The 22,112-nt window shown below is 40.8% G+C and overlaps 1 protein-coding gene across 8 annotated transcripts in view; it reads left to right on the forward strand.

Annotated features, from left to right (window-relative positions):
- The first annotated feature begins 1,291 nt into the window (after positions 1-1,291).
- The window catches only part of TECRL (trans-2,3-enoyl-CoA reductase like), a 63,702-nt gene continuing 42,881 nt past the window's right edge, over positions 1,292-22,112 (forward strand). For 2 of the 8 annotated variants that reach the window (XM_071807845.1, XM_071807849.1), the window contains exons 1-2: positions 1,301-1,636; positions 17,650-17,701. In XM_071807845.1, coding sequence (XP_071663946.1) covers positions 1,403-1,636; positions 17,650-17,701 — 286 coding nt within the window. In that variant the 5' untranslated portion in view covers positions 1,301-1,402. Of the gene's footprint in view, positions 1,637-17,649; positions 17,702-22,112 lie in introns of all 8 variants that reach the window. The other 6 variants (XR_011738836.1, XM_071807846.1, XM_071807848.1 and 3 more) reach the window with 5 other exon arrangements.

The raw sequence follows: 22,112 nt of genomic DNA on the forward strand, positions 1-22,112 counted from the left end.
CATCTCAGTTACAAGCTGGGTTTAGCCTTTTTAGTCAGAACAATTGGCTAAAGAATCATGAAGAATTTTGCTAGGAGAAGAGCTTTAGTTTGGAAATTGCCTTCCTTGGGGGGGTCTCCTCTCATTTTTAATTCTTGCAAAAATATATCAATTAGTTTATCTGTTATTTTATAGATCTTCTTGTCCTGTGTCACTAGACAAGATGTGGTGACCAGTAAATTTTCTAGAAGTAATAAAAGAATCAAAGAAGAGACCTGTGCTTTGTTCCTACCCTGCCTCCCAGAGAGGATATTAGCAGTGTTGTCACTTTTATCTTGTTGAAGGTTTTTTCACTTCATTAAATTTCCTTAGTGTCATGAAACTATATGGTTTCTGTATTAGTGATCACAGGTTCGCTGAAGTTTTACCATGTGTTCAGAACTTACTCTGTGTCTCCAGCTGTCTGCAGAAATCTGTGGTACCCTCTAACACTGTAATCCTTGGCAGTCCAGGGAAATTGAGGCAGAAATATCAGGATGGAAAAGTGCCACCAGTTCTAGTAAATCATATTAAAAAGTCATACAAGGAAAAACTAAGTTTAAGCAAGGCTTGGGGAAGCCCTTGGGGAAGAGAAAATTTGCTGTTGTAAGTAATCCTTATTTTGATTATTAAGGCTACTTTTGTTTTGCTGCTGATTTGCATTGTGAAAATTGTCAGGAAATAAAATGAGTAAAATGATCCAAGCCCTGAATTATTGCCTTTATGATTAGAATTTCCTTTACTTCAGTTGAGTTTCCCTGGCAAAGCTGTAAGGAAACCCCTACCCTACTAAATAACAGAGTTCATAGTACTAAATACAAGCAGGTACAAGATCCTCTCTATATTTGCAAGTTACCCCTAAATTTTGTTGAAGAACTCTTGGGATTTTTTTTAGTAAATACTTCTAGAATAGATGACATCCGATGTAATTTTGCAGATACAGATTAAGGCTGCATCACACGCACATAACACATATATATGTATGTACATGTACCTATACATATCCGTAGATTTAAACATCCATCTCAATAGATAACAGTGGAATTTGCTGTATTAATTCCTGATTCCTTCAAGGCTCTGGAATTTCAGAATCTGACTTCTTCTAGTAGGGAATCTCTAGATGTGGCATTTCAAACGTTGGTTTAAATAAAACTAATAATAAAGCAGCAGCAGCACAGCATAGCACAACAGCAGGTTAAATATAGACATGGATTACAGAGCCATTGTTTTCACTCCTCCTAAATAAGACAGTACTCTTAAAACGGAACGCCACTTGACCTTTAGTGTCTCATCAGTCTGTGATTGTATTTAACTGATGCAGAGAGGAAACATTTTACCCTGGAACTGTCCCCTGACATGACGATCGCTTCTGCTGGGTCACACCATGCACAGGAGGCAGAAACCCGGAGCTCCGGAACACAAGAGGGACCTTGCAGCTCACAGAGGAGCTCTATCCATGTCTCACAATGACACACGCTCTTTTTTCAACTTGTCTCAGCTTGTGCTCTCAGCTGGCCAGCTCAAATCACCACCCGTGCTCAAACATTCCAAAATCACTTACTTTGAAGTGGAAATTCTTGATGTGCAAAGTAAGAAGCAGATCTGCATTGTGGACAAGGTGAGTGTGTTATTCCAGGACGCAGGGGATGTGCCTCATTCACAAGATGCCACATCAGGGATTCTGTTTTCACTCTGTTGTGGTCCTGTTCTGTAATATAAATGCTTCCATTCTTTTCACTGGGAGATAACCAGAACTTCTTGTTAGTCACAAGCCTTGGCTGTGTTACTCCTGGATTTTTACAGATAATCCAACACTGGTTTCTTCTAGACATCCTAGCTACTCTGTGGACTCAAAATACATCCTTAGGCTGTCTCTTGACACTTAGATTACAGCGTTTATTTCAGAGCACAATACTTAAATGTCTCCATTGGATTGTATATTCAGTTTTAATACATTCATAAAGCTTAGCATCCCTGCAATGCTTTGCGTTGTTGATATCTAAACATATTCAGCTGTGCTCTACTTATCTGATGTGGCAGAAACCTGACAATATTTAAATTTGTATTTTTAAACAAACAGCTAAGAGAAGTGCTTTTAATAAAGTAAATAAAAAAATACAAACTGCAGTCAAGTTGTATAAGTAGGAGGAGAGGACAGGGTAGGAAGGAAGTTTACAACACAGTAAACAAAAGCTGAAAAAATACTTCATAATTATTTTCGTCACAGTTTTTGTGGTTCATTGTCCCTCAGCAGAAGAGCTAGTCTCTTGCACACCATGAAAATGGGAATCTGTTTAGACAATAGGAATTTTCTGTAACATATTAGACTTTTGCAACTTACTGTTTTGCTAGAAGAAGAAGAATATAAAAATACGCACCCCCCCCCCCCCCCCCCCACCTTATATTCACTGGCAACCGCTGGAACTGGTGGATAAGTTTGCTTCATAATGTTCAATTTAATGCCTTTGATATATGTGGGATGGAATACCACCAGATTTCTCATGCTCCTGGTTGTTTAAAGGGTGTTTTTGCAATTTCTATGCCTAGTTAAAGGCAAATGTCTCCTTTGTTCATTCTTAATGGGCAAAATGTTTTTTGAGATTTTTTTAATCTAGTCAAAGGGGAAACATGTAAAAAATGACCAAACAAATATGACGACTAGTTCTAATGATAGTGTTCGGATTATTTAATTTATTGAGTGATATTTACACAGTTATTAAAAAGGATATCTAAATACTATGCTGAATAAGGTTTTGATCCCAAAAAAAGGACGTGAGTCTGTTTATTATCTTAAGCTTTCCTATAATTAAAAGAAATATATTGAGGTCCCTTCCAATCCCTAACATTCTGTGATTCTGTGACTTAAGAGAAACAGAACTAGACCATGGGCCACATTTCAGGAATCCTTCCATGATGCATGGAAGAACTGTAGTCTGCTGGGACAATCACAGACATGCATTTTAATCTTTATTCTGAATTTTAATGAGCCTTAACATTTTTTACACTGTCCCCAAACCACAGACTCTGCCCCTTGTAGCGATGGAAAGTGAGTTACGGGTGGTGACAGCAAAGTACTCTCTATATAGAGGTAAAATACACATGGAGGAGCAATAGCAACTGTAAACTGAAAGCGTCTGCTCAGGAATCTATGTTCAATTTACAAGGCCACTGCCAGCAGCGTGGATCTTTTTAATTTTATTTTTTATTTTGGCTCAGTACCAAGGAATTAGTGCAAGCATGGTGCAAGGCTGAGTTTTCCAAGATGGCCTAAAGCACTTGGATTTTGAATGCACATTCACCTGGCTGTTCAAGTCCCTTAATTTCCTTTGAAAAACCCTTCCTAAGGCGACCCTGAAAGCACAGAAGCTGAGTTCCTTGCTTCCGTGAACATTTGTTAGTACTGGTGAACTTCATTTTACTTGATTATACATAGCCTTCTGCTTAATTAAATACAACATCGATACAGACCCAGCATGACACTTCTAATGCCTGTTTCCTGTTTGTAAGATAATTATTATTAGCTTGATTTCTCAGGGTTGCATGTAATTATTACTTGTCAGGATTTATAATAGGAGAGAATAGAAACCATAGATTTTACAATGTATGTATTTACTGTCTTGCTGTCTATTGTTAGTAGTTCAGACTATTCTCATTTAGCAAATGAATTTTCAATATTCACAGATTGATAAATCTAAAGGGACAATACCATAATGGCAGAAAGAAAACCCCTTTCTTTCTCCACCTAATGGAAACTCAGACAGAGTGATCAGATGATTAATGCTGTGTAGTTAAATACCAGTCACTGCTTCCAGAGGGTTAGTTTTTGTGAGACTCTTGCATCAGAATCCTGTTCAGATTAGTGGGAACTTTGCAAAGTCTGCAAAGTGATGATACATCTAACTAGCTTTGGTATTTTGAAGGAAAAAAGGTCCCGTGCTCAGTGCAGTGTCAGGGACTTAGCAGAGGTGTGCTCTCGAGCAATCAGTTGACATCAGTAGGCTTGGAACTAGTCATAAGTAACTGGTAATCAATTCTCCATCTTTTAAATAAAAATAACATCTGCTTTGGCTTTCTTACCGATCTTACACTTTGGGGAAGGATCAGTCACTTAATATATGTAAGTGTGGTGAGTGATCACTATAAGATCTTTAAGATTGACTTAAATAACAGAATAAATACATATTTACCTGTTTTTTAAACCCATAAGATATTAATATATTTGCATCATACTGCAGGCTTTTCCATAGTCAGAAAAGGCAGAAAAAATATACTAAAAGCAAGTAGTAGAAAACTCCAGACATATCATCATATAGTCATCCCCTCCCAGGAACTGGGTCTTGAAGAAAAATACCTAATCTTGCAAAACTTGAAGTAAATTCACAAGAGTCAGCAATGCTGGCTGTTTGTTTTGTACATGCACACTTCAAACAGAAATTTTTTTTATAGAAGTATAATTTCTTTAATATTGTCAACCTGCCCTGGAGACTTCCTCTGCTATGGATGTGAAATTATGCAAGTAGTTTAGTGCACACAAGCTTTTCTGGCAAGTTCCTTAAAGAATTTAAAAGAGAAATAATAACATGAGATATTTTTCCCCAGATTTGCTCTTGGTACAGAAATTAATTCTGAAGAGAGATATCAGGGAGAAGAGGTTCCAGATTTTGGGGCTGGGGAGAGAAGGGAGGAAACAGAAAGGTGTTTACTCAAGTAGGAAAAGGCCTCAGAAGAGCTGGTGGCTGAAAGCCTCAGTTAGGCAAATTTAGCCAAGAAATTTGGCCCAGATTTTGACAGTCAAATCAAGGAGAGACATATAAGAATTGGGCATCTTCGGTCACTTCAACATGGAAATGGATGCTGCATTTTTAAAACATGTTCTGTAGTCAAAACATGAGTGACACAGGTTTCTGGCTCAAGGAGTCAAAAAAAATATTTGGAAAAGAATGAGTCTCTTTTTTGAGCAGTGTAAAAATGGCAGGTGAGCCTAGATCATCACAAGTCCCTTTTTATGGATGAAATTCCTTTCTGTGAAAAGGAGAGAGCATGTAATTAGTGATGACTAATATTCTGGTATGAAATACTTTCATACTTTCAAAAGGAGTCGCAAAATGTCTAAGGGATTTGTCTCCCATTTAATTCCAAAAAGCTATAGAAAACATCAGAACATACAGAGTTCATGAAGTGTTAAAAATATAAGAAGATAACTACTTTTCCTGTTTTTTAACAAGTAATACACATTTCTCAGCCTCAGACACAACTTGTGAAAGATACATGGCTACTCAAAAACTGGTTTACATAATTCCAAAAGCCTGATATAGGTTAAAGTTACCGCTGTGCAGCTATTTGATTTGTAAATGCTGTTAAGGCAACTCATAACTATTGCTGTTATAGCATTCATTGCATAATATTTTTTTCTTCAAATTAACTCATAGTAAAATGTATTTTCCTACAAATGTAGCGCAATGTAATTAATTTTGCATGAGTTGCTTTTAAGGCAGAAAGCATTACACAATATAGATTTTACAGAATAAATCGCCTTTGGGGAAAACAGCAGAGAAAGCTTTTTGCCATCAAAAACCTCAGAGCACCGTAGTTTCACGCTTCACAATTTTGCTGGCTAACCTGTAAGCAGAGGTGTAAACTCTGGTTTTAGCAGAGTCTCTTTTCTTGGTGTGCTGCAAAGATGATGGAGGCTTCCTTCTTCCTTTTTATACATTTCAAGCACAGCACTGTCACCTCTTGCAATTTTACAACAACTCACATTTAAAAGAAAAAAAAAAAGATTTATTTAAATCACCACCTTTAGCAATCATGAACCTTCCAACTTTGATTATTTAGTTCTCTAAGTACACTTCATCTTCCTACTGTGACCCTTGGACACTCAGAAAACTGAAGGCAGATCAAAAGACCTCGTGATTTCTTTCTGTGTTTCTCACTCATGGTTTAAAAGTTCGTGACCCAGATTGCAGACTTTGGAAAACCAAGTTACTAATAGTTACGTGTTTGTGGTTGATAATATCTGGTGTAGGAGCATTTAATGGTATGTTTGTGAGTGCAGACATGCTGTGTAATGCATACAGTGAAAGTGAAGCGAACATTGTTATTTTTGTAAATTAAAGGACCTTTGTGTAGTGCCGGTCCTTTAGTTACACATTTTTGTCAGGTCCAACATAATATCAGTTACTTCTATATATACAACTCTTCTTGATGTTTAATATTACACAATACATGTATACCTACACCTTTGGCTAAAAAGACAAATTAGGGCTTATTCTGACTGCTCTGAAAGGCTTGTTTGCCTCTGTCCTTACATCTGCCCACCGTGGCTTAACAATAAAATGGATTTACACTGGCATGCCAACAAAATCAGATACAGGCAGAAATTCTATCTCCAGTGTCAGAAATCTCTAATTCTCTCCTGTGGGCTGCAGCTCTGTCACAGAACGTGAGCAGCCAGGAACAGTTGTCACCAGCTCTTGTGCATAGTCATCTCTAACAAGTAAAAATAACTTCTTGCATCACAACTTGGAGATTAGACACACTACATTGATTTTAGGTGAGCAAATGCAATCATTCAAGTAGGTATTAAAATGCTGCAAAGAAACTCTTTGTAGTACCAGGACATGGCCTTCTTCATCAGATTCTAGGGAAGTATAGTAAAGAAGTCCTTTCTCAGGGTTTTTTACTTCCATTTAGAAAGAGGATTTTTGGTGTCCTTGTCTTTCACTAAACGTTTTCACAGCATCCAGCACAATGGGGATCTGGTCCCTGCTGGGAGGCACTGCAAGAAAATACATTACATTTACAAACATGTTATAAAGCCTGTGTGTTTTCTTGCCTGTAAGAATTGAATCTTATGCCTACCCCCAATGCTGAGGTGATGACAGTGGTATTTTTTCCCTCAGTTATTAGTTACACTTGGCAAAGTAGGTAAACATATTCCAATCCTATTGATGCAATGCATTACACTCATTTCTTCCTGCTCTGCTAGAAATTCACATCATTTTAATGTCAATATAGCTACACATAGTTTCAGATGAAGATGCAATTTCTGCTTGCTCTTTGCTGTTACCATTCTTTTTTTTTTTTCAATACAGCTTTTTAAATAGAATACCTGTAGAAATGGCCTTTGATTTATCTGGAAGAGAGAGAATGGGGAGCGGAGAAGCTGGTAACTTCTGGGCATTTAGTGTTTGTCAAGAGATAATTTAAAGCATTACCAAAGAATAATGCTTCAGCTGAGATTAATTTTCAAAGCTTAGAAGTGCCTTTAAATGACAGGTTTTATACATCTCTTATTTTACATAGAGAAGTCTAAGCATGGGGGGAAGAAAGAGTGAAATATAATAAATTATTAAAAAAAAAAAAAAATTCAAGTTGCTTCAAAGTTCAGCAAAAACAAGAGAATGAATTCTTGAGACACCAGTGGTGCTCCAGCTCTTCATGAACATGAGCTGTTCGTTCTGACCAACGCTAGAAGTCAGCTATGACACTAGAGCAGTGAATATTGCCAAAAGTGTCTCTGTAGTGTGAAAATGTCCTCTTCCCAACAAAGTTCTGACATTTTACCCCAGCTGCACATTTGCCTTCTTGCATCAAAGATAATTCACGGATTACTGCAAATTATTAATGTATTGGAGCTATATAAGACCATAGGGAGCTGTAGGAGTTTTATTAGGCTAATAGTGAATCAGCACAACCCATTATTGAAATTTAGGTGTGTAATGGCAACTCATACAGGCACTGGAGCATTGAAGTACTCCTGCCCATGATTTATTGGTTCATCAGAACATGCTTCAGCCTCTTTCCAAAATGTTAGTCCTGTGATTCTTCACAAAACACCTGAGCCTTGTAGCAATGGATCTATAAATATCTAACAGTGTATATTAATGCTATCATTGTACTGTATCTGTCTACGTTTAAACAATTGTGGCTTTTAAAAGTCCTTAAAATGCAAGCTTTCCTTTTCTAATATATACAGCTCTTGTGCTACAAGAGAACAAGTTGTGGCAGTAAAACAGCCCCACTTTATTGTCCAGTGGACACATTGTAGGAGCCAGGGAAGAGCTATGGGGTGGCTGGAAAAGGCTTTGGAGTCCCTTACATGCTACATATATATATATATATATGTATATATATATATACATATATATATAAGAAGATACGGCTTTAGTAGCCCTACTACTTGGAGAACCACTTGTTTTACTAATACATGTCCTCCTGTGAATTATTAGTTGGTTGATCTTGCTCTTGCTTTTTGTTTTCATACAGTCTCCTAAATAGCTTTTGACCATCCTGTGCCATGTATTGGTTTCTTGGGTGTGCTGCTTGATTTTAAATGTTATCAATCTGCATAGGTGTAAAAGAACAAGCAAAAGCCTCTACAGCCATTTGATAGAAGAGAGAAGGCAAATTCAGAGAGATCTCACAGCTAAGCTATATGCTTAATCTGTTCTAGGACTTGCAATTGAAATCCAAACAAAACCCTACACCACCTTCTTCCTGAGAAGAACTGGTCAAAGTTTTGGGTTTGTTTTTTAAAAGAAACCAGTCCATATCCCAAATATTGTTTTCTTTGCAATTTAGAGTGAAAACAAATGAGTCTTGAATTTTTGATGAGGTAGAATTTGTGAAAGATTGCTTTACAAATTAACTTTGCAATATGTCAATCTCTTATGACACAATAAAAATTTCATTTCCGATGCAATTTGTTTTACAATTTAATAGAGCATTTATTTGATTATTATTTCATATTGGGTTATTTTCCATGACTTGAAAGCCATGTGTTATATTATTTTACACTATCATGATTGATATGTCATAAAATAATGTGAAAGAAATGAAAGTGCAATGCCATGAGAAATAAGAAGAAATGAAAATAACACAATGAAATGAATTTTCAGCATGTTCTTGAAAAAGGATTAAAAAAAAAGTTTTCTATTTAGTTTTAAAACTTCAAAGTCAATACAATTTTACACATCCAAAGTTCTGCTAGAACAATTCCATTTTCTGAGTAGAAAAGCGTTGTGACAGAATCTTCCTGACTAGTTCTGCTGTTGAGCTCTCAAGATGATTACAGCAACCTCATTCACTTCTCTTGCACAAAAGGTTAGAAGACAGAGAGGCATACCAGTTCTGTTCGGATTTGCTCAGCAATAGCTGAATGTACTGAATTTTGTAAATTGAGGGATGGCCTACATGCCACCTGTCTGCTAAAGGTTTGCATTCTCTTCCCTTCTTGTCTTTAGCAGAGGAAGAAAAAGCTCTGACAGATTTAAGGAATATCAACAGTTTCTGGAAAGACTGGCTTGAGATCAGAGCTAGCTCTTTAGTTTTCACTAAATTCCACATAAAGCCTTTGTGTAGTTGCTGACAACACTTGTCTGTGTGCACATCATTTCCATGATGGGCTCATCTACTGATAGGTCTTTGGACATGACCAGCACACTGGTTCGCCAGGCTAATGAGTGCAGTGAGGGAAGTTACAGTAAAACAGTAGCCATTTTTAATACTGTCTTTGAAAAATAACAATAAGAAAAAATAATCAGATATAGAAGCCAAAAAAACCACAGAAATCAGTTAGAACTGGTGTTCATCCGATAAACTTTCTGTGAAAAAATGCTGCTTATTTCTTATAATACAGGATGTTCCCCAAGCAAGGACAGGATGCAAAAGCAGCAACGATGAAGTATTTGCAGTACTAAAAAGTATTTGTTGAGTGCTGAATTTGAAAATTACCTGGTTTTCTCATTATTATCTGTTTTGGTGTAAGATCCTCAGCTGCAATAAGCTGACATCACCTTTTTGAACAGATTTACCTTGGCTCATGATGGAGTCATCTGTGGTTTAATAAGTAGCTGCAATGGAAGAATTTCTGAATTTCTGCAGTTATGGAGAATGAGTGCCTGTTGGAAAGTAGGTGACTAAGCAGTGCAGTGGTACTGACACATCACAAAGGGAAATGTTGCATGAAAGATCACCTATTTGCTAAAATTCTATTATTCAAATCCATATTGATATTCTGCTAACCTCTAACCCTTCAAATAATTCTTTAGTGCAAGAAGTGTGTGATGCAATTACATACAGATCACCAGATTTGTTATAATACCTTGACTTATAAATGTGAAAGAGGTATGAAAGTGGATAACTACCTGATCAGCTTTCAGTCACAAAATGCAGTATTAAGTTCCCATAATATCTTCCACTTAGGGCTCTTCCTTGAGTCATAGCCTAGGTTACTAATATTGTATTTTAAGTCTTAAAAATAAATGTGAAGCTTTGTGCATTGTTGCATAAAGGAAGGCTAGAACTGGAATGGATAAACCAGAAGGTCCTTTCATTCTTGAATTCCTAAAAAATGAAAAGTTGCCTCAAATGGAAAAGTAAAAGGATTTTTTCCTTTGAAGGTACAGGAAAAAAAGGATTTGAGGTTTTAAAATCACCCTTTTGTGAATGAAAAGTGTAATGAATGCAACCCACACCTGTAAAATACAAATTTTTCCTAATATGTTTTTATGAAGCAAATGTAGTCTCAAACCTTAACACATGACAGCAACATATCAGAAAGTTACTGTTATTTAAAATCTGGTGTTAGACTACAAGTTAAGAAATTGCAGGGAAAACTGGCTTGACTGTCAGAGAAAAGATAGGTACCAAGTAAGAGATGTTTTTACAATAAACTCCATCTTGTTGTAAATGAACCAAGGGTGGTCTTTCACTCTGTTTTCCCTTTGTGTATTTGAAAAGTGCTAAAATAGAGAAAAGGGAAGGTTTATAACACTTTCAGAAATCATTTAAAAGAATAAAAGGAGAGTAAAACTAATAATTACAGTGAAATGTTCTAGGGTGTTTTAATCAGTTAGCTCAAAGGGTAGTAAGAGAAGGTTCTCTTCCAGTCCTTACAATTCTTTAGCTCTTACTGATGTACAATGAAAAGAACAAAAGATAATTAATGGTCTACAAAGAGGACAGTCTTAGTAGTAAGCTGATGTCTCAGCATCCATCTTCACATTGATCGATATTAGGATCCATAACTTCATCGGTTGTTTTATGAGGTCTTTAAAAAGGTGACACAGAATTACCAAGAACATAAGAAAATTTATTTCATTCTTTTGTGACTATAGTCTTGTTATTCTGCCTGGGAAGGGACACTGCGACTCCTCTGTGTCACAGCCCTGTCTGAAGAGGAAGATATTTGTGTAATTTTTCAGCTTGCTGTCTCTGGAGTGTGTCTCAAGCCAACTAGCCCATAAAACAAGTATCTGCCCTCCTGGCTGAGCCTGTGCTCCTGGTGCCACACAGAGCTGCCAGGTTGTGACTAACCACCCAAGAAAACCATTTAAACCAGTTCTAGCCTAAACTAGCTGGACTATCCTCAGGCACAGCAGTGGTCTGGCAATTGAGCTACTGAGAGAGGTTTCTCGTAGGTGTCCTGTGGAGCACAGTCCAGCTGCAGCTATGTGGTCTCAGCACCGGCTTGGGATGTAGGGCAGAGAATATGTGATGGTTCATGTCACACCGCATGGACATGATCATGGGCTCATAGAATCATAGAATCATTTGGATGGTGAATCCACCACTGCCCTGGACAGCCCGTTCCACTGCTTCATGACCCTTTCTGCAAATTTTTCCTAATATCCAATCTGAACCATCTTTGGCGCAACTCAAGGCCACTTCCTCTTGTCCTATTGCTTACTACTTTGGAGAAGAGACCAACACCCTACATGCTCCAGCCTCTTTTCAGGCAGTTGTAGAGAGTGAGGTCTCCCCTCAGCCTCCTTTTCTCTAGGCTGAACAAATTGAGTTCCTCTGCTGGGAGCACAGAACCTGGCAGGCACTTTGTAACTTTTAAACAGCTAAGACGTGAATTGTTCTATGAGTAGAGCAAAAACACAAGTTTAGGCTAATATTAGGCTAAAGTTAGGCAATATGAACCCCATGGCTGGTATAGCAGGGTTTGGAGGGGAGAAAGCACTGGAAGTCTCAGGCTGAAAAATGAGGGATGTAAAGGTAAAGTTGCTAAGAAGGGCTGGACTAGAAATTCTGCACTGAATGAAAGCAGCTCTGCCCTGAACCTGGCACATACTCAGCTGGTGCAGATGGTGGACATCACAGGCTCGGTTTTGAGCTAGATCAGCTCTGTAAGTGTGCTCAGCTTAGCAGTCTTTCAGTTCCACCTGACTGACTCAGCTGACCAGCTCTCCAGAGCAGGGGCTAGCCCTGGCTGCTCTTTCCCATAACCTGACGTGGTAAAATGTTGATCCCCTGTGGGGATGCAGGCGCTGCAGTTATGTGGCTTACTGCATTTAAAAGTCCTCCATCACATTGGAAAAGACCAGCCCCTTCCTCAAGCCAGCAATGCCAGCTCTGGTGCACCCAACAGACTACTATGCACTGCTGATCTTCCAGACAGATGGGGAGGAAGCTGCATCCCACAGTCTGCGGGGAATGAAAAAAGATTTCAAGGCCTTGGGATGGATGGTGAAAGAGTCTGGAGCTCAAGTGATTTTTTCTCTTCCCTCCTTCCATTTTCGGATGACGATGGGAATAGAAAAATTCAGTCCATAAATGATTGACTACAAGACTGGTGCTACAGGCAGGGCTTTTGATTCTTTGATAACAGATGGTTTTATAAGATACCAGTGCGGACAGTGATACATGGGATAGGTTTATCTCGCAGGGGAAAAAGATGCTGGGATAGGAATTAGCAGGGCTCATTTGGAGAGCTTTAAACTAGATTTGAAGGGGGATGGGGTTTTAGCTGGGCTTGCATCAGCGGGCCAACACTCTAGAATTGAAGACTGTGGGAGGCTTCCCATACCCTTAGGGTGAAATCTCTGTGCTCAGCTCACTCCCTGAAATGCCTGTACACCGATGCGTGCAGCATGGGAAATAAGCAGGAGAAGTTAGAAACCTGTGTTCGGGCAGGAGATTATGATCTGGTGGCAGTTACAGAGACATGGTGGGACAGATGACAGGACTGGAATGTAGTCATGGATGGCTATGTCCTTTTCAGGAAAGACAGGCCAGCCAGGCATGGTGGTGGAGTTGCTTTTTACGTGAGAGAGCAACTACAATGTAGAGTACTGTCCAGGCATGGATGAGGAGCAAGTTGAGAGTCTATGGGTGAGAATTAAGGGGCAGGCTGGCAGGGGTGATACTGTTGTGAGTGTCTATTACAGGTCACCAGATCAGGGTGAGGAAGTTGATGAGGCCTTCTACAGACAACTGAGACAAGCCTCACAGTCACAGGCCCCTGGTTGTTGTGGGGGATTTTAACTTCCCTGATGTTTGCTGGAAGGACTACTCTGCCAGCAGTCCACAGTCCAGGAGGTTCCTCCAGTGCATTGACGATAACTTTCTGATGCAATTGGTGGAGGAACCGACTAGGAGAGGTGCATTGCTGGATCTCATCCTCACTAACAAGGAGGGTCTGGTTGAAGCGATAAAGGTTGAGGGCTGTCTTGGTCGCAGCGACCATGAAATGGTGGAGTTCAGGATCTTGTGTGGCAGGAACAGAATAGCAAGCAGAATCACAACCCTGGACTTCAGCAGGGCAAACTTTGGCCTTTCCAGACAATTGCTAGGGGAAATCCCATGGGCAAGCCTGCTTGAAGGTAAAGGGGCCCAAGATAGTTGGTTAGCATTCAGGGACTGCTTGCTTCTACCAAGCTCCGGATCAGAGCATCTCGACACGTAGGAAGTCAAGGCAGGGAGCCAGGAGACCTGTGTGGTTGAACAGGGAACTGCTGGGTAAGCTCAAGTGGAAGAGGAGAGTTTATAGATCATGGAAGGAGGAGCTGGCCACTTGGGAAGAATATAAGGCTGCTGTCAGAGGATGTAGGGAAGCAATTAGGAAAGCTAAGGCCTCCTTAGATTTAAACCTGGCGAGGGGGGTCAAGGACAACAGAAAGAGCTTTTTCAAATACGTAACAGATAAAACTAACACCAGAGGCAATGTAGGCCCACTGATGAAGGAGGTGAGTGCCCTGGTGACAAAAGATACAGAGAAGGCAGAGTTACTGAATGCCGCCTTTGTCTCTGTCTACTCTGCCAGAGGCTGTCCTGAGGAGCCCTGTACCCCTGAGGCCCCAGAGGAAGTCAGGACAATGGAGGAGTTTGCCTTGGTTGATGAGGACTGGGTTAGGGAGCAGTTAGGCAATCTGTACAGCCATAAATCCATGGGTCCAGATGGAATGCACCCGTGGGTGCTGAGGGAGCTGGCTGAGGTCACTGCTAGACCACTCTCCATAATCTTTGCCAAGTCTTTGGAAATCGGAGAGGTGCCTGAGGACTGGAGGAAGCAAATGTCACTCCAGTCTTCAAAAAGGGCAAGAAGGAGGACCCAGGTAACTATAGCCCGGTCAGCCTCACTTCCATCCCTAGGAAAGTGATGGAACAACTTATCCTCAGTGCCATTTCAAGGCATATCAAGGATAAGAGGGTCATTAGGGGCAGTCAACATGGCTTCACCAAGGGGAAGTCATGCTTGATCAACCTCATAGCCTTTTATGAGGACATAACGAGTTGGATGGATGATGGCAGAGCGGTGGATGTGATCTACCTTGACTTGAGTAAGGCATTTGACACAGTCTCCCACGGCATCCTTACTGCTAAACTGAGGAATTGTGGTTTGGATGATCGGGTAGTGAGGTGGACTGTGAACTGGATGAAGGAAAAAAGCCAGAGAGTCATGGTCAATGGGGTGGAGTTTAGTTGGAGCCTGTATCTAGTGAAGTGCCTCAAGGGTCAGTACTGGGGCCAGTATTATTCAATATATTCATCAATGACTTGGATGAGGGAACAGAGTGTACTATCAGCAAGTTTGCTGATGACACCAAGCTGGGAGGAGTGGCTGACACGCCAAAAGGCTGTGCTGCCATCCAACGAGACCTGGACAGGCTGGAGAGTTGGGCAGGGAAAAATTTAATTAAATATATCAAGGGAAAGTGTAGAGTCTGGGCAGGAACAACCCCAGGTTCCAGTATAGGCTGAGGAATGACCTGTTAGAGAGCAGTGTAGGGGAAAGGGACCTGGGGGTCCTGGTGGACAGCAGGATGACCAGGAGCCAGCACTGTGCCCTTGTGGCCAGGAAGGCCAATGGCATCCTGGGGTGGATTAGAAGTGGGGTGGTGAGTAGGTCGAGAGAGGTTCTCCTTCCCCTCTACTCTGCCCTGGTGAGACCACATCTGGAATATTGTGTTCAGTTCTGGGCCCCTCAGTTCAAGAAGGACAGGGAATTGCTGGAGAGAGTCCAGCGCAGGGCAACTAAGATGATTAAGGGAGTGGAGCATCTCCCTTATGAGGAAAGGCTGAGGGAGCTGGGTCTCTTTAGTTTGGAGGAGACTGAGGGGCGACCTAATTAATATTTACAAATATATAAAGGGTGAGTGTCACAAGGATGGAGCCAGGCTCTTCTCAGTGACAACCAATGGTAGGACAAAGGGTAATGGGTTGAAACTGGAACACAAGAGGTTCCACTTAAATTTGAGAAGAAACTTCTTCCCAGTGAAGGTAACAGAACACTGGAACAGGCTGCCCAGGGAAGTTGTGGAGTCTCCTACTCTGGAGACATTCAAAACCCGCCTGGACGCCTTCCTGTGTAACCTCATCTAGGTGTTCCTGCTCTGGCAGGGGGACTGGACTAGATGGTCTTTTGAGGTTGCTTCCAATCCCTAACATTCTGTGATTCTGTGAAAACCTGCATGTCTGCCCTACGCTAGGAGACGTGACAGATTTTGATCTGCAGTCTTGCATGCTGTTGGGTTGTTGCTACCTAACAGCACTTGCATCCATATCTGATTCTGGGCTACAGACCTCATAGATGGGAGAAAGCAATTTCAGGTATTTTTAGAGGTTTTGAAAACATATCACCCTCCCATAAACCCTCCCATTCCCCTACTCAACTCCACAGTGGTCATATACATCACAAGAAAAGGCACATGTAGAATATGGGAGATGTGCTGTTCTACTGGAAGTTGCATGAAATGGCTTAAGTATAATGAACAAAATCTGAACTTCATGTACTGCTTAGCACATGTATCATTTTATAGCTTTAAATCACTGAAAACTGTGTTGAGCTCTTTGCCTGTTCATATTATTAGCAGAAAGAAGCTGGCTTACTCCTATGCACTAATGGCATGTATATTGTGTATTTGTGTGGGGTGTCAAATTATATAAGAGTAAAGTTTTCTTTCTGTACTGATTTGTTACTTTTGAGTCAGCAATTCTATTTCCTTATATCAGTGTTTTTCCAGACTCAGTCTTTTCAGCAAAACAAACTATGTTAAAGTTCTGACTGATCTCTACTAGCAGAATTTCCTTGATTGCTCTCTATTTTATATGCATGGTTATTGTCATAATTCACTAATATCACAAGTAAGAAAAATAAATAGACAACTATCATTTATCACATTTTGAAGAAGTGGGGCTGAAGATGGTGCAAAGATCTAAGCAAGGCTGAGTAAGCTGATTAATGCTTGAGTCTATGAGCTCTAACTAATGCAGTGAAAAAGAAATTGCATTGTTTAGGTGGGAGAAGAGTGACAAGCTTTTGCAGAGCAGAACTGTTGGGTTCCTGTGTAACTGCTGAGGAGGCTCCATCAGGAACCTGCCATGTTCTGGTTAGACTGGGGGAAGCTGGAAGTGGGGTGACCCAGGTGAGGAGTGCCTAGCCAGGGAAAATGGTGCCTTGTCTGTTTCTCTGCCTCAGCCCAAAGAAATTCTGCTGCTGCTCCCCAACCTCAACCTCCACCACTTATGTTGCACAGGTGTCTAAAGTCTCCAGGGAAGGTGGTTTTCTGCATTCTGCTGTTTTGACTGCAGCAATGAGGTCTCTCGCTAGAGTCAAAGCAGATGCCCATGGTTAAGACACAGTTCAATCTGCTTCTCAGTCTCTGTGCTTAAATGAACAATATAGAATATTAACTCTGTGTCAACTGTGAAGGGACGATCTTGTTAAGACCAGACCCTTGCCTCTTGACACCTCCATCTCTAGATGAACATACTACATCCTGAGGTTGTCCATTCCCTTTCCTTGTAAATGCGAGGTCCTTCTAAGTCTTTCACTGTAGTAACTTCAGTATTTCTCAGGCACTTTGCACAAAGTGTATTAAGAAACCAATATACATAATAAAATAGAGCCTAACAGGCCTCCAGACTGCCATCTAACACTGTGACACCTGAATTGCTTCGGTGCACATGAACAACAGCATACATAAGCCAACTCATTTCAGACAGAAAAGACAGAACCTGCCACCTTTGTGACTGGCCCCTCAAGGAAGACACCTTCAAGTCTTTTTACAAGAGACAACTAATGCTTGAACCTGACTTTAGAGCTACCCCTTTATGTTGTCCCATTAGTATGATCTTGGAGGCAGTTACTGCCTCAAGCAGGACCAGAACTTTCCCTCTTGACCCTTGGGATTTTAGTCTTCCAGTGACCAAGCAGAGGTGGCCCAGGTCATGTGTAAAGCAAATACAGACAGTGCTTAATAACATATCAACATGTCAGAGCAAATTGGCTGATTTGCTTCATTATCGCCTAAGGAATCATTTCTCCATAGAGGAGAGAAGGGTTCCCAGACTGAAGATGATAGCAAAACTAATCTGCATGCATTTTATTTTCTTTTCCAGGTACCTCCATCATCTACCCTTCTTGATGTGAAACACAAATTTCACAAAGCATGTAAGTACTACGGGTAGCAGGCTGGAGGCTTAGTTAGAGGCCTTTCAGCTTAGAGAAATTGTCAAATTTATTTTTCATTAAATCTCACACAAAAGTTAAGAGTGGCTTGACAGCTCCAGTGCTAAATTAGAGCAGTATTTGGACTAAGGTTCTACTGTAGCTATTACAGATGCAAGAGGCTGGAAGGAGAGGACTGCATAATTTGCCAGCCCATGAGGAGCAAGACTTTTCTATCCTCTTTTTAACATCACAGTGTCAATTCAAGACCACGACTGCATTTGCCCTTCCAGTGCTATATGAGATAAGCTTTGATAACATTAGATGGCTTCAAACTGACCATAAACAGACCAGGTAACTACTGTAGTGGGGAACTCAGGCGCAGAGTGATTGAATGACATATCTGGGTCATGCAGGCACTTGAATGGACTTCTCAACTGACTTGGCCATGTCCAGTTCCCTAATGTTTGGGGCAACCTCCTTTTTTTTTTTTTTTTTTTTTTAAATTCGTGAGGAGGGGAGAAAATGAGAGGGAAGGTAATTTTGGCACATATAGACCACAGATACAGACCTTGTATATGAGATGAGAGCAATCATACTTGAAAATCCCTCTTGCTGCCAGAGAACAGAGAAGTTTTGCTGGATTCTTCCTTTCTGTTTCATCCTGGCCATATGTCTCCAGCCCCTTCTTACAGGGAGCTGGATGGAAAGCTGGGAGAAAAAGTGATGAAGGTAGCGAGCGCCAAAGTTTGGTGGCATTTACTTTTATCCACTGACTGCTGGGTCAGAATTTTGAAGAGTAGGGCCAACTACACCTGAGACCTTCAAGATGTTTATGTATGTATAGTGTGAAACGCTAAAATGCTGCTGTATCTGGTTTATAGAGAGTCTAACTGTGCCACCCTTGCTCCTACACTGAGAAATATTTCTCCCACTCCTATCTCTGGGAAGTACATTGCTACTTGTGCTGAGGACTGGTAAACTTGAGTGTCACTCATGTTTGAGATGTGTAGGTCTGTGAAAGGCCTGTTAACTTGAACTGAACTTCTTAGAACTGATTTAGTTGAGTAGAAAATGTGCCAAAAGAATTGAGGGCTGGAAGTGAAGGCCACAGAAACTCAAATTAGGAATGAGGTATTTGGTTCCAAGAGGCAGGATGGTTTACTGTTGGAGTAAGCATCTTAGATGATGGGCTTTCATTATTTTTACAAAAAAGGTTGCATTCAACTTTATTTTGGGGGAAAAAAAAAAAAAAGCTTTAGTCAAGAGACAGAGCTCAGAGTAGGGTAAGGAAAAGAAGTATTATGCTTCTCCTCTGTCCTTAAAATTTTATAAAACTCTAAAGCTTGAGGCTCCTGTGGTTGCACAAAGGCTCAGTTGATGAAGCAAAAGGCTGTTGACTGCTCCAAAACTATTTCTTTTCACTCCCTGTATGGGCTTGTAAAATGCAGAAGGGTAAAGTCCAAAAACTGCACAGCTAAATATGAAAAGGCCTGAGTGCATAAGATGTAATATTTCAATAAGAGTATTCCTCCCATCAGTTTGTGAAATGCAGTGCATTTCTGCCTAGACTCTCCTAAATCAATTTAAACTGGGTTTATATTGATGCAGCTTGAAGATCACTGGCACATAGGTTTATGCCAATTTAACTGTAATGAGGTTTTTAATGGATTTGGGCTACAATGGTGTGAGTCTGTGTATAAGCCATTTTAATGGCACCAGTTTTCATATTTAGAGATACCTCACTGCTCCACAGGTACTCCCAGCAATGACAGTGGAGCTGACAGTAGGCAGACAGTAAAATACAACAAAGCACCATACAAATCCTGAATGGAAACTCTGACAGTATGGAGCTTTATAGCACATGGAAGGGCTGTCATGTGCCTTCAGTACTTTTTAAGTTCTCAGTTCAATTCCATCATTCCTGGGAGCACACCATGTCAGTGGTTTGTGTCTTTTTTTCCCATTCCATTTCTTTTCCAGTTCCACCTGGATGTTTTTGCCTCTTGAGGTTCCCCCCTCCTTCTCCTTTCCCACTTGCAAAGAACTAACCTTCCTTTTTCTCTCTTCATATAGTTTGCAGGATGACAGCTTACAGAATCCAGTTCTTTTAGGCAAGAGCTGAGAAGGGACTGAAGCTGATCTGTGGGTGCCTTTGGTTAGCATGTTATTCCATACTAGCTCATGAATTCATTTCTGTCATTTCGTGTGTGCCAGGCTCACAGGTTCCCTATAATCTCATGCTAAAGCACACTCACACACACACCACCTTACACTCTCCCTGTCTACATTCGTTCTCTTTTGATCACCCAATTAAGCTTTCTCCTCAGCCCTTGTCAGCCCTTCAGTGAGAGGAACCCCTGTGCAGCAATTCCACAAGCATCGTCTCTGTCACTGATCAGTTTTTGCTGCCTGATTCAAGAAAGGAGGAAAAATATTGAATTATGAATTGCAGCACTGGAGGCTGTTAATCATTAAAATAAAATAAATGGGTTGCATGTAACATGTTACTGCTCAGTAGTATCTAAGTCACTCAAACACTAGTTTGCATCTGTGTTTATGCAAAAGGCAGAACATGGGTGTACAAGTCCAGGAACAAATGCTGAAATACTCCTCAGCCCTCACTGCAGCAAAACTCTCTCTACTGAAACAACCCCAGCAAAACCTAACCCTGTGTTTTCTGTGGCACTGAGTTCAGGGGGCAGTCCCAGTTTTATCACTGGAGATCCAGGGATCTGTGAACTTTTAGTGAAGAATAACCATTGAGAACAAACTGCCATTTCCTTTGGAATTAAAGGCTTTCTCCAGTCTGAAGATGGCTGTTTGGAATCAGCTTGTGGTCCCTGTAGCCATTGTCCCTGCACTAGGTGACTTTACTACTATTTTCCTCCTTCCTTTGGCTTGCTGGCAGAGGTGAAACCAAGCTAAAAACACTGTATAAACAGGAAGCCTCCTGTCTCATTTTCTCAGTTGCTTATAATGAGTTAGGTACTTGGCATTTTCTTTATATAAAGATGAGGGTTTCAATGAGGAAAGAAATACATTTTAGGCTAAACTTTGCGAGCTTTTGTCCTTGGCAATAACTCTTCAATTTAATTTATTTTTATCTTTGCAAAATGTATTGGACTTGTGGGGAAGAAATCTTACTGATAGTAAATGAAAAGCTGTAGTAATAATGCTAATTCAAGTATCACATAACTAAAATAAAATACCTCTAGAACAGGTAATATAGTGAAGTCAGTGATCATTAAATATTTTCAAGGTTACTGCACGAGAGTAGCTGAAAAAGCTAGAACAGAAGGTGGAGGCAGAATAAGATCTCAGCAATATGGTACCAAACTCCTGGATGCAACCTCCTGCACAAGGAGCTAGCATGACTAGAACTACTCTTTGAAGTCAGAAAGGAAAGCCTAGGGAGGCCAGAAATTGCCCTTTATGCAGAAGGAGCAGGTGGGGAAGGAAGGGCAGATGGGAGGAAGCCTGGCAATGGGTGGAAGGAAAAAGGGAAGTTGAAGAGAGAACTGAGAACTTCACATGCAGAGTATCCCGGTCTGCAGAGGGGAATGAGATACTCAAGGAATAAGGAACATTACAAGCTGCCAGCTGTCCCAATAAAATATTATCTCCTAATCCTTCAGCTCCAAAATTGTAGCCCCACCATCTAAGCTAACAGATGTTACATAGAGTATTTAAAATAAGCAATGTCAATGAAAGTAAATAATTAAGAAATTGTCAGTAGATGGCACTCAAGAATAAACAGCATAATTTCTCAACACTGCAACATCAGAAGTCTGCTATATGATCTTACAACTGCTTCTTGCAGGTAGTTCTAAGGCTATTCTAAGAGCCATGTTCCCTGGAAAACCGCTCAGATATTTTCTGTTACTTTCCTCTAGGGAGAGGAGAAAAACAGTGCAATTCCTTCTTCTCAGTGGGGACCAATCTCTCTTGTCGCCTCCTCCTTCCTGGCTGCAGAGCAGCGTGTTGGAGTGCATTCATCTCCCAGCTTTCACCTACTGCTCTTCCTCCTGCTCGTTCTCTAGAAGCCACAGCAGAACAGGCAGCCCCATCAGTGCTGTCACCCCCTGGTCAGAGCGTACCCTGACCAACGCCACATGCAAAAGCAGCATCAAGGGCTCCTGTGCAGCCCCTTCCAACATGCCGTTTCACCAAGACTATCAAACACTTGCCCTGAACTTCCAAGTGAGATCCCATACTGTCCAAGAGGACAAATGTAAGCACAAGTGCCAGATCACACAATTCTTCTCCAGCTGCATGGGGAGGCCTGTGCATGGTCCCACTCCTTCCCATCTCCAAATGAGCTGTGACTGCCTCCAGCTCTCCTCTTCCCCTGCTGTCTCTCAGTCATGCTCAGCTCAGACAGTGTTAAGCAGCTGGAAGGAGAGCAGCATTT

Source organism: Patagioenas fasciata, chromosome 4 (assembly GCF_037038585.1).
Source record: "Patagioenas fasciata isolate bPatFas1 chromosome 4, bPatFas1.hap1, whole genome shotgun sequence".
Classification (NCBI taxonomy): domain Eukaryota; kingdom Metazoa; phylum Chordata; class Aves; order Columbiformes; family Columbidae; genus Patagioenas; species Patagioenas fasciata.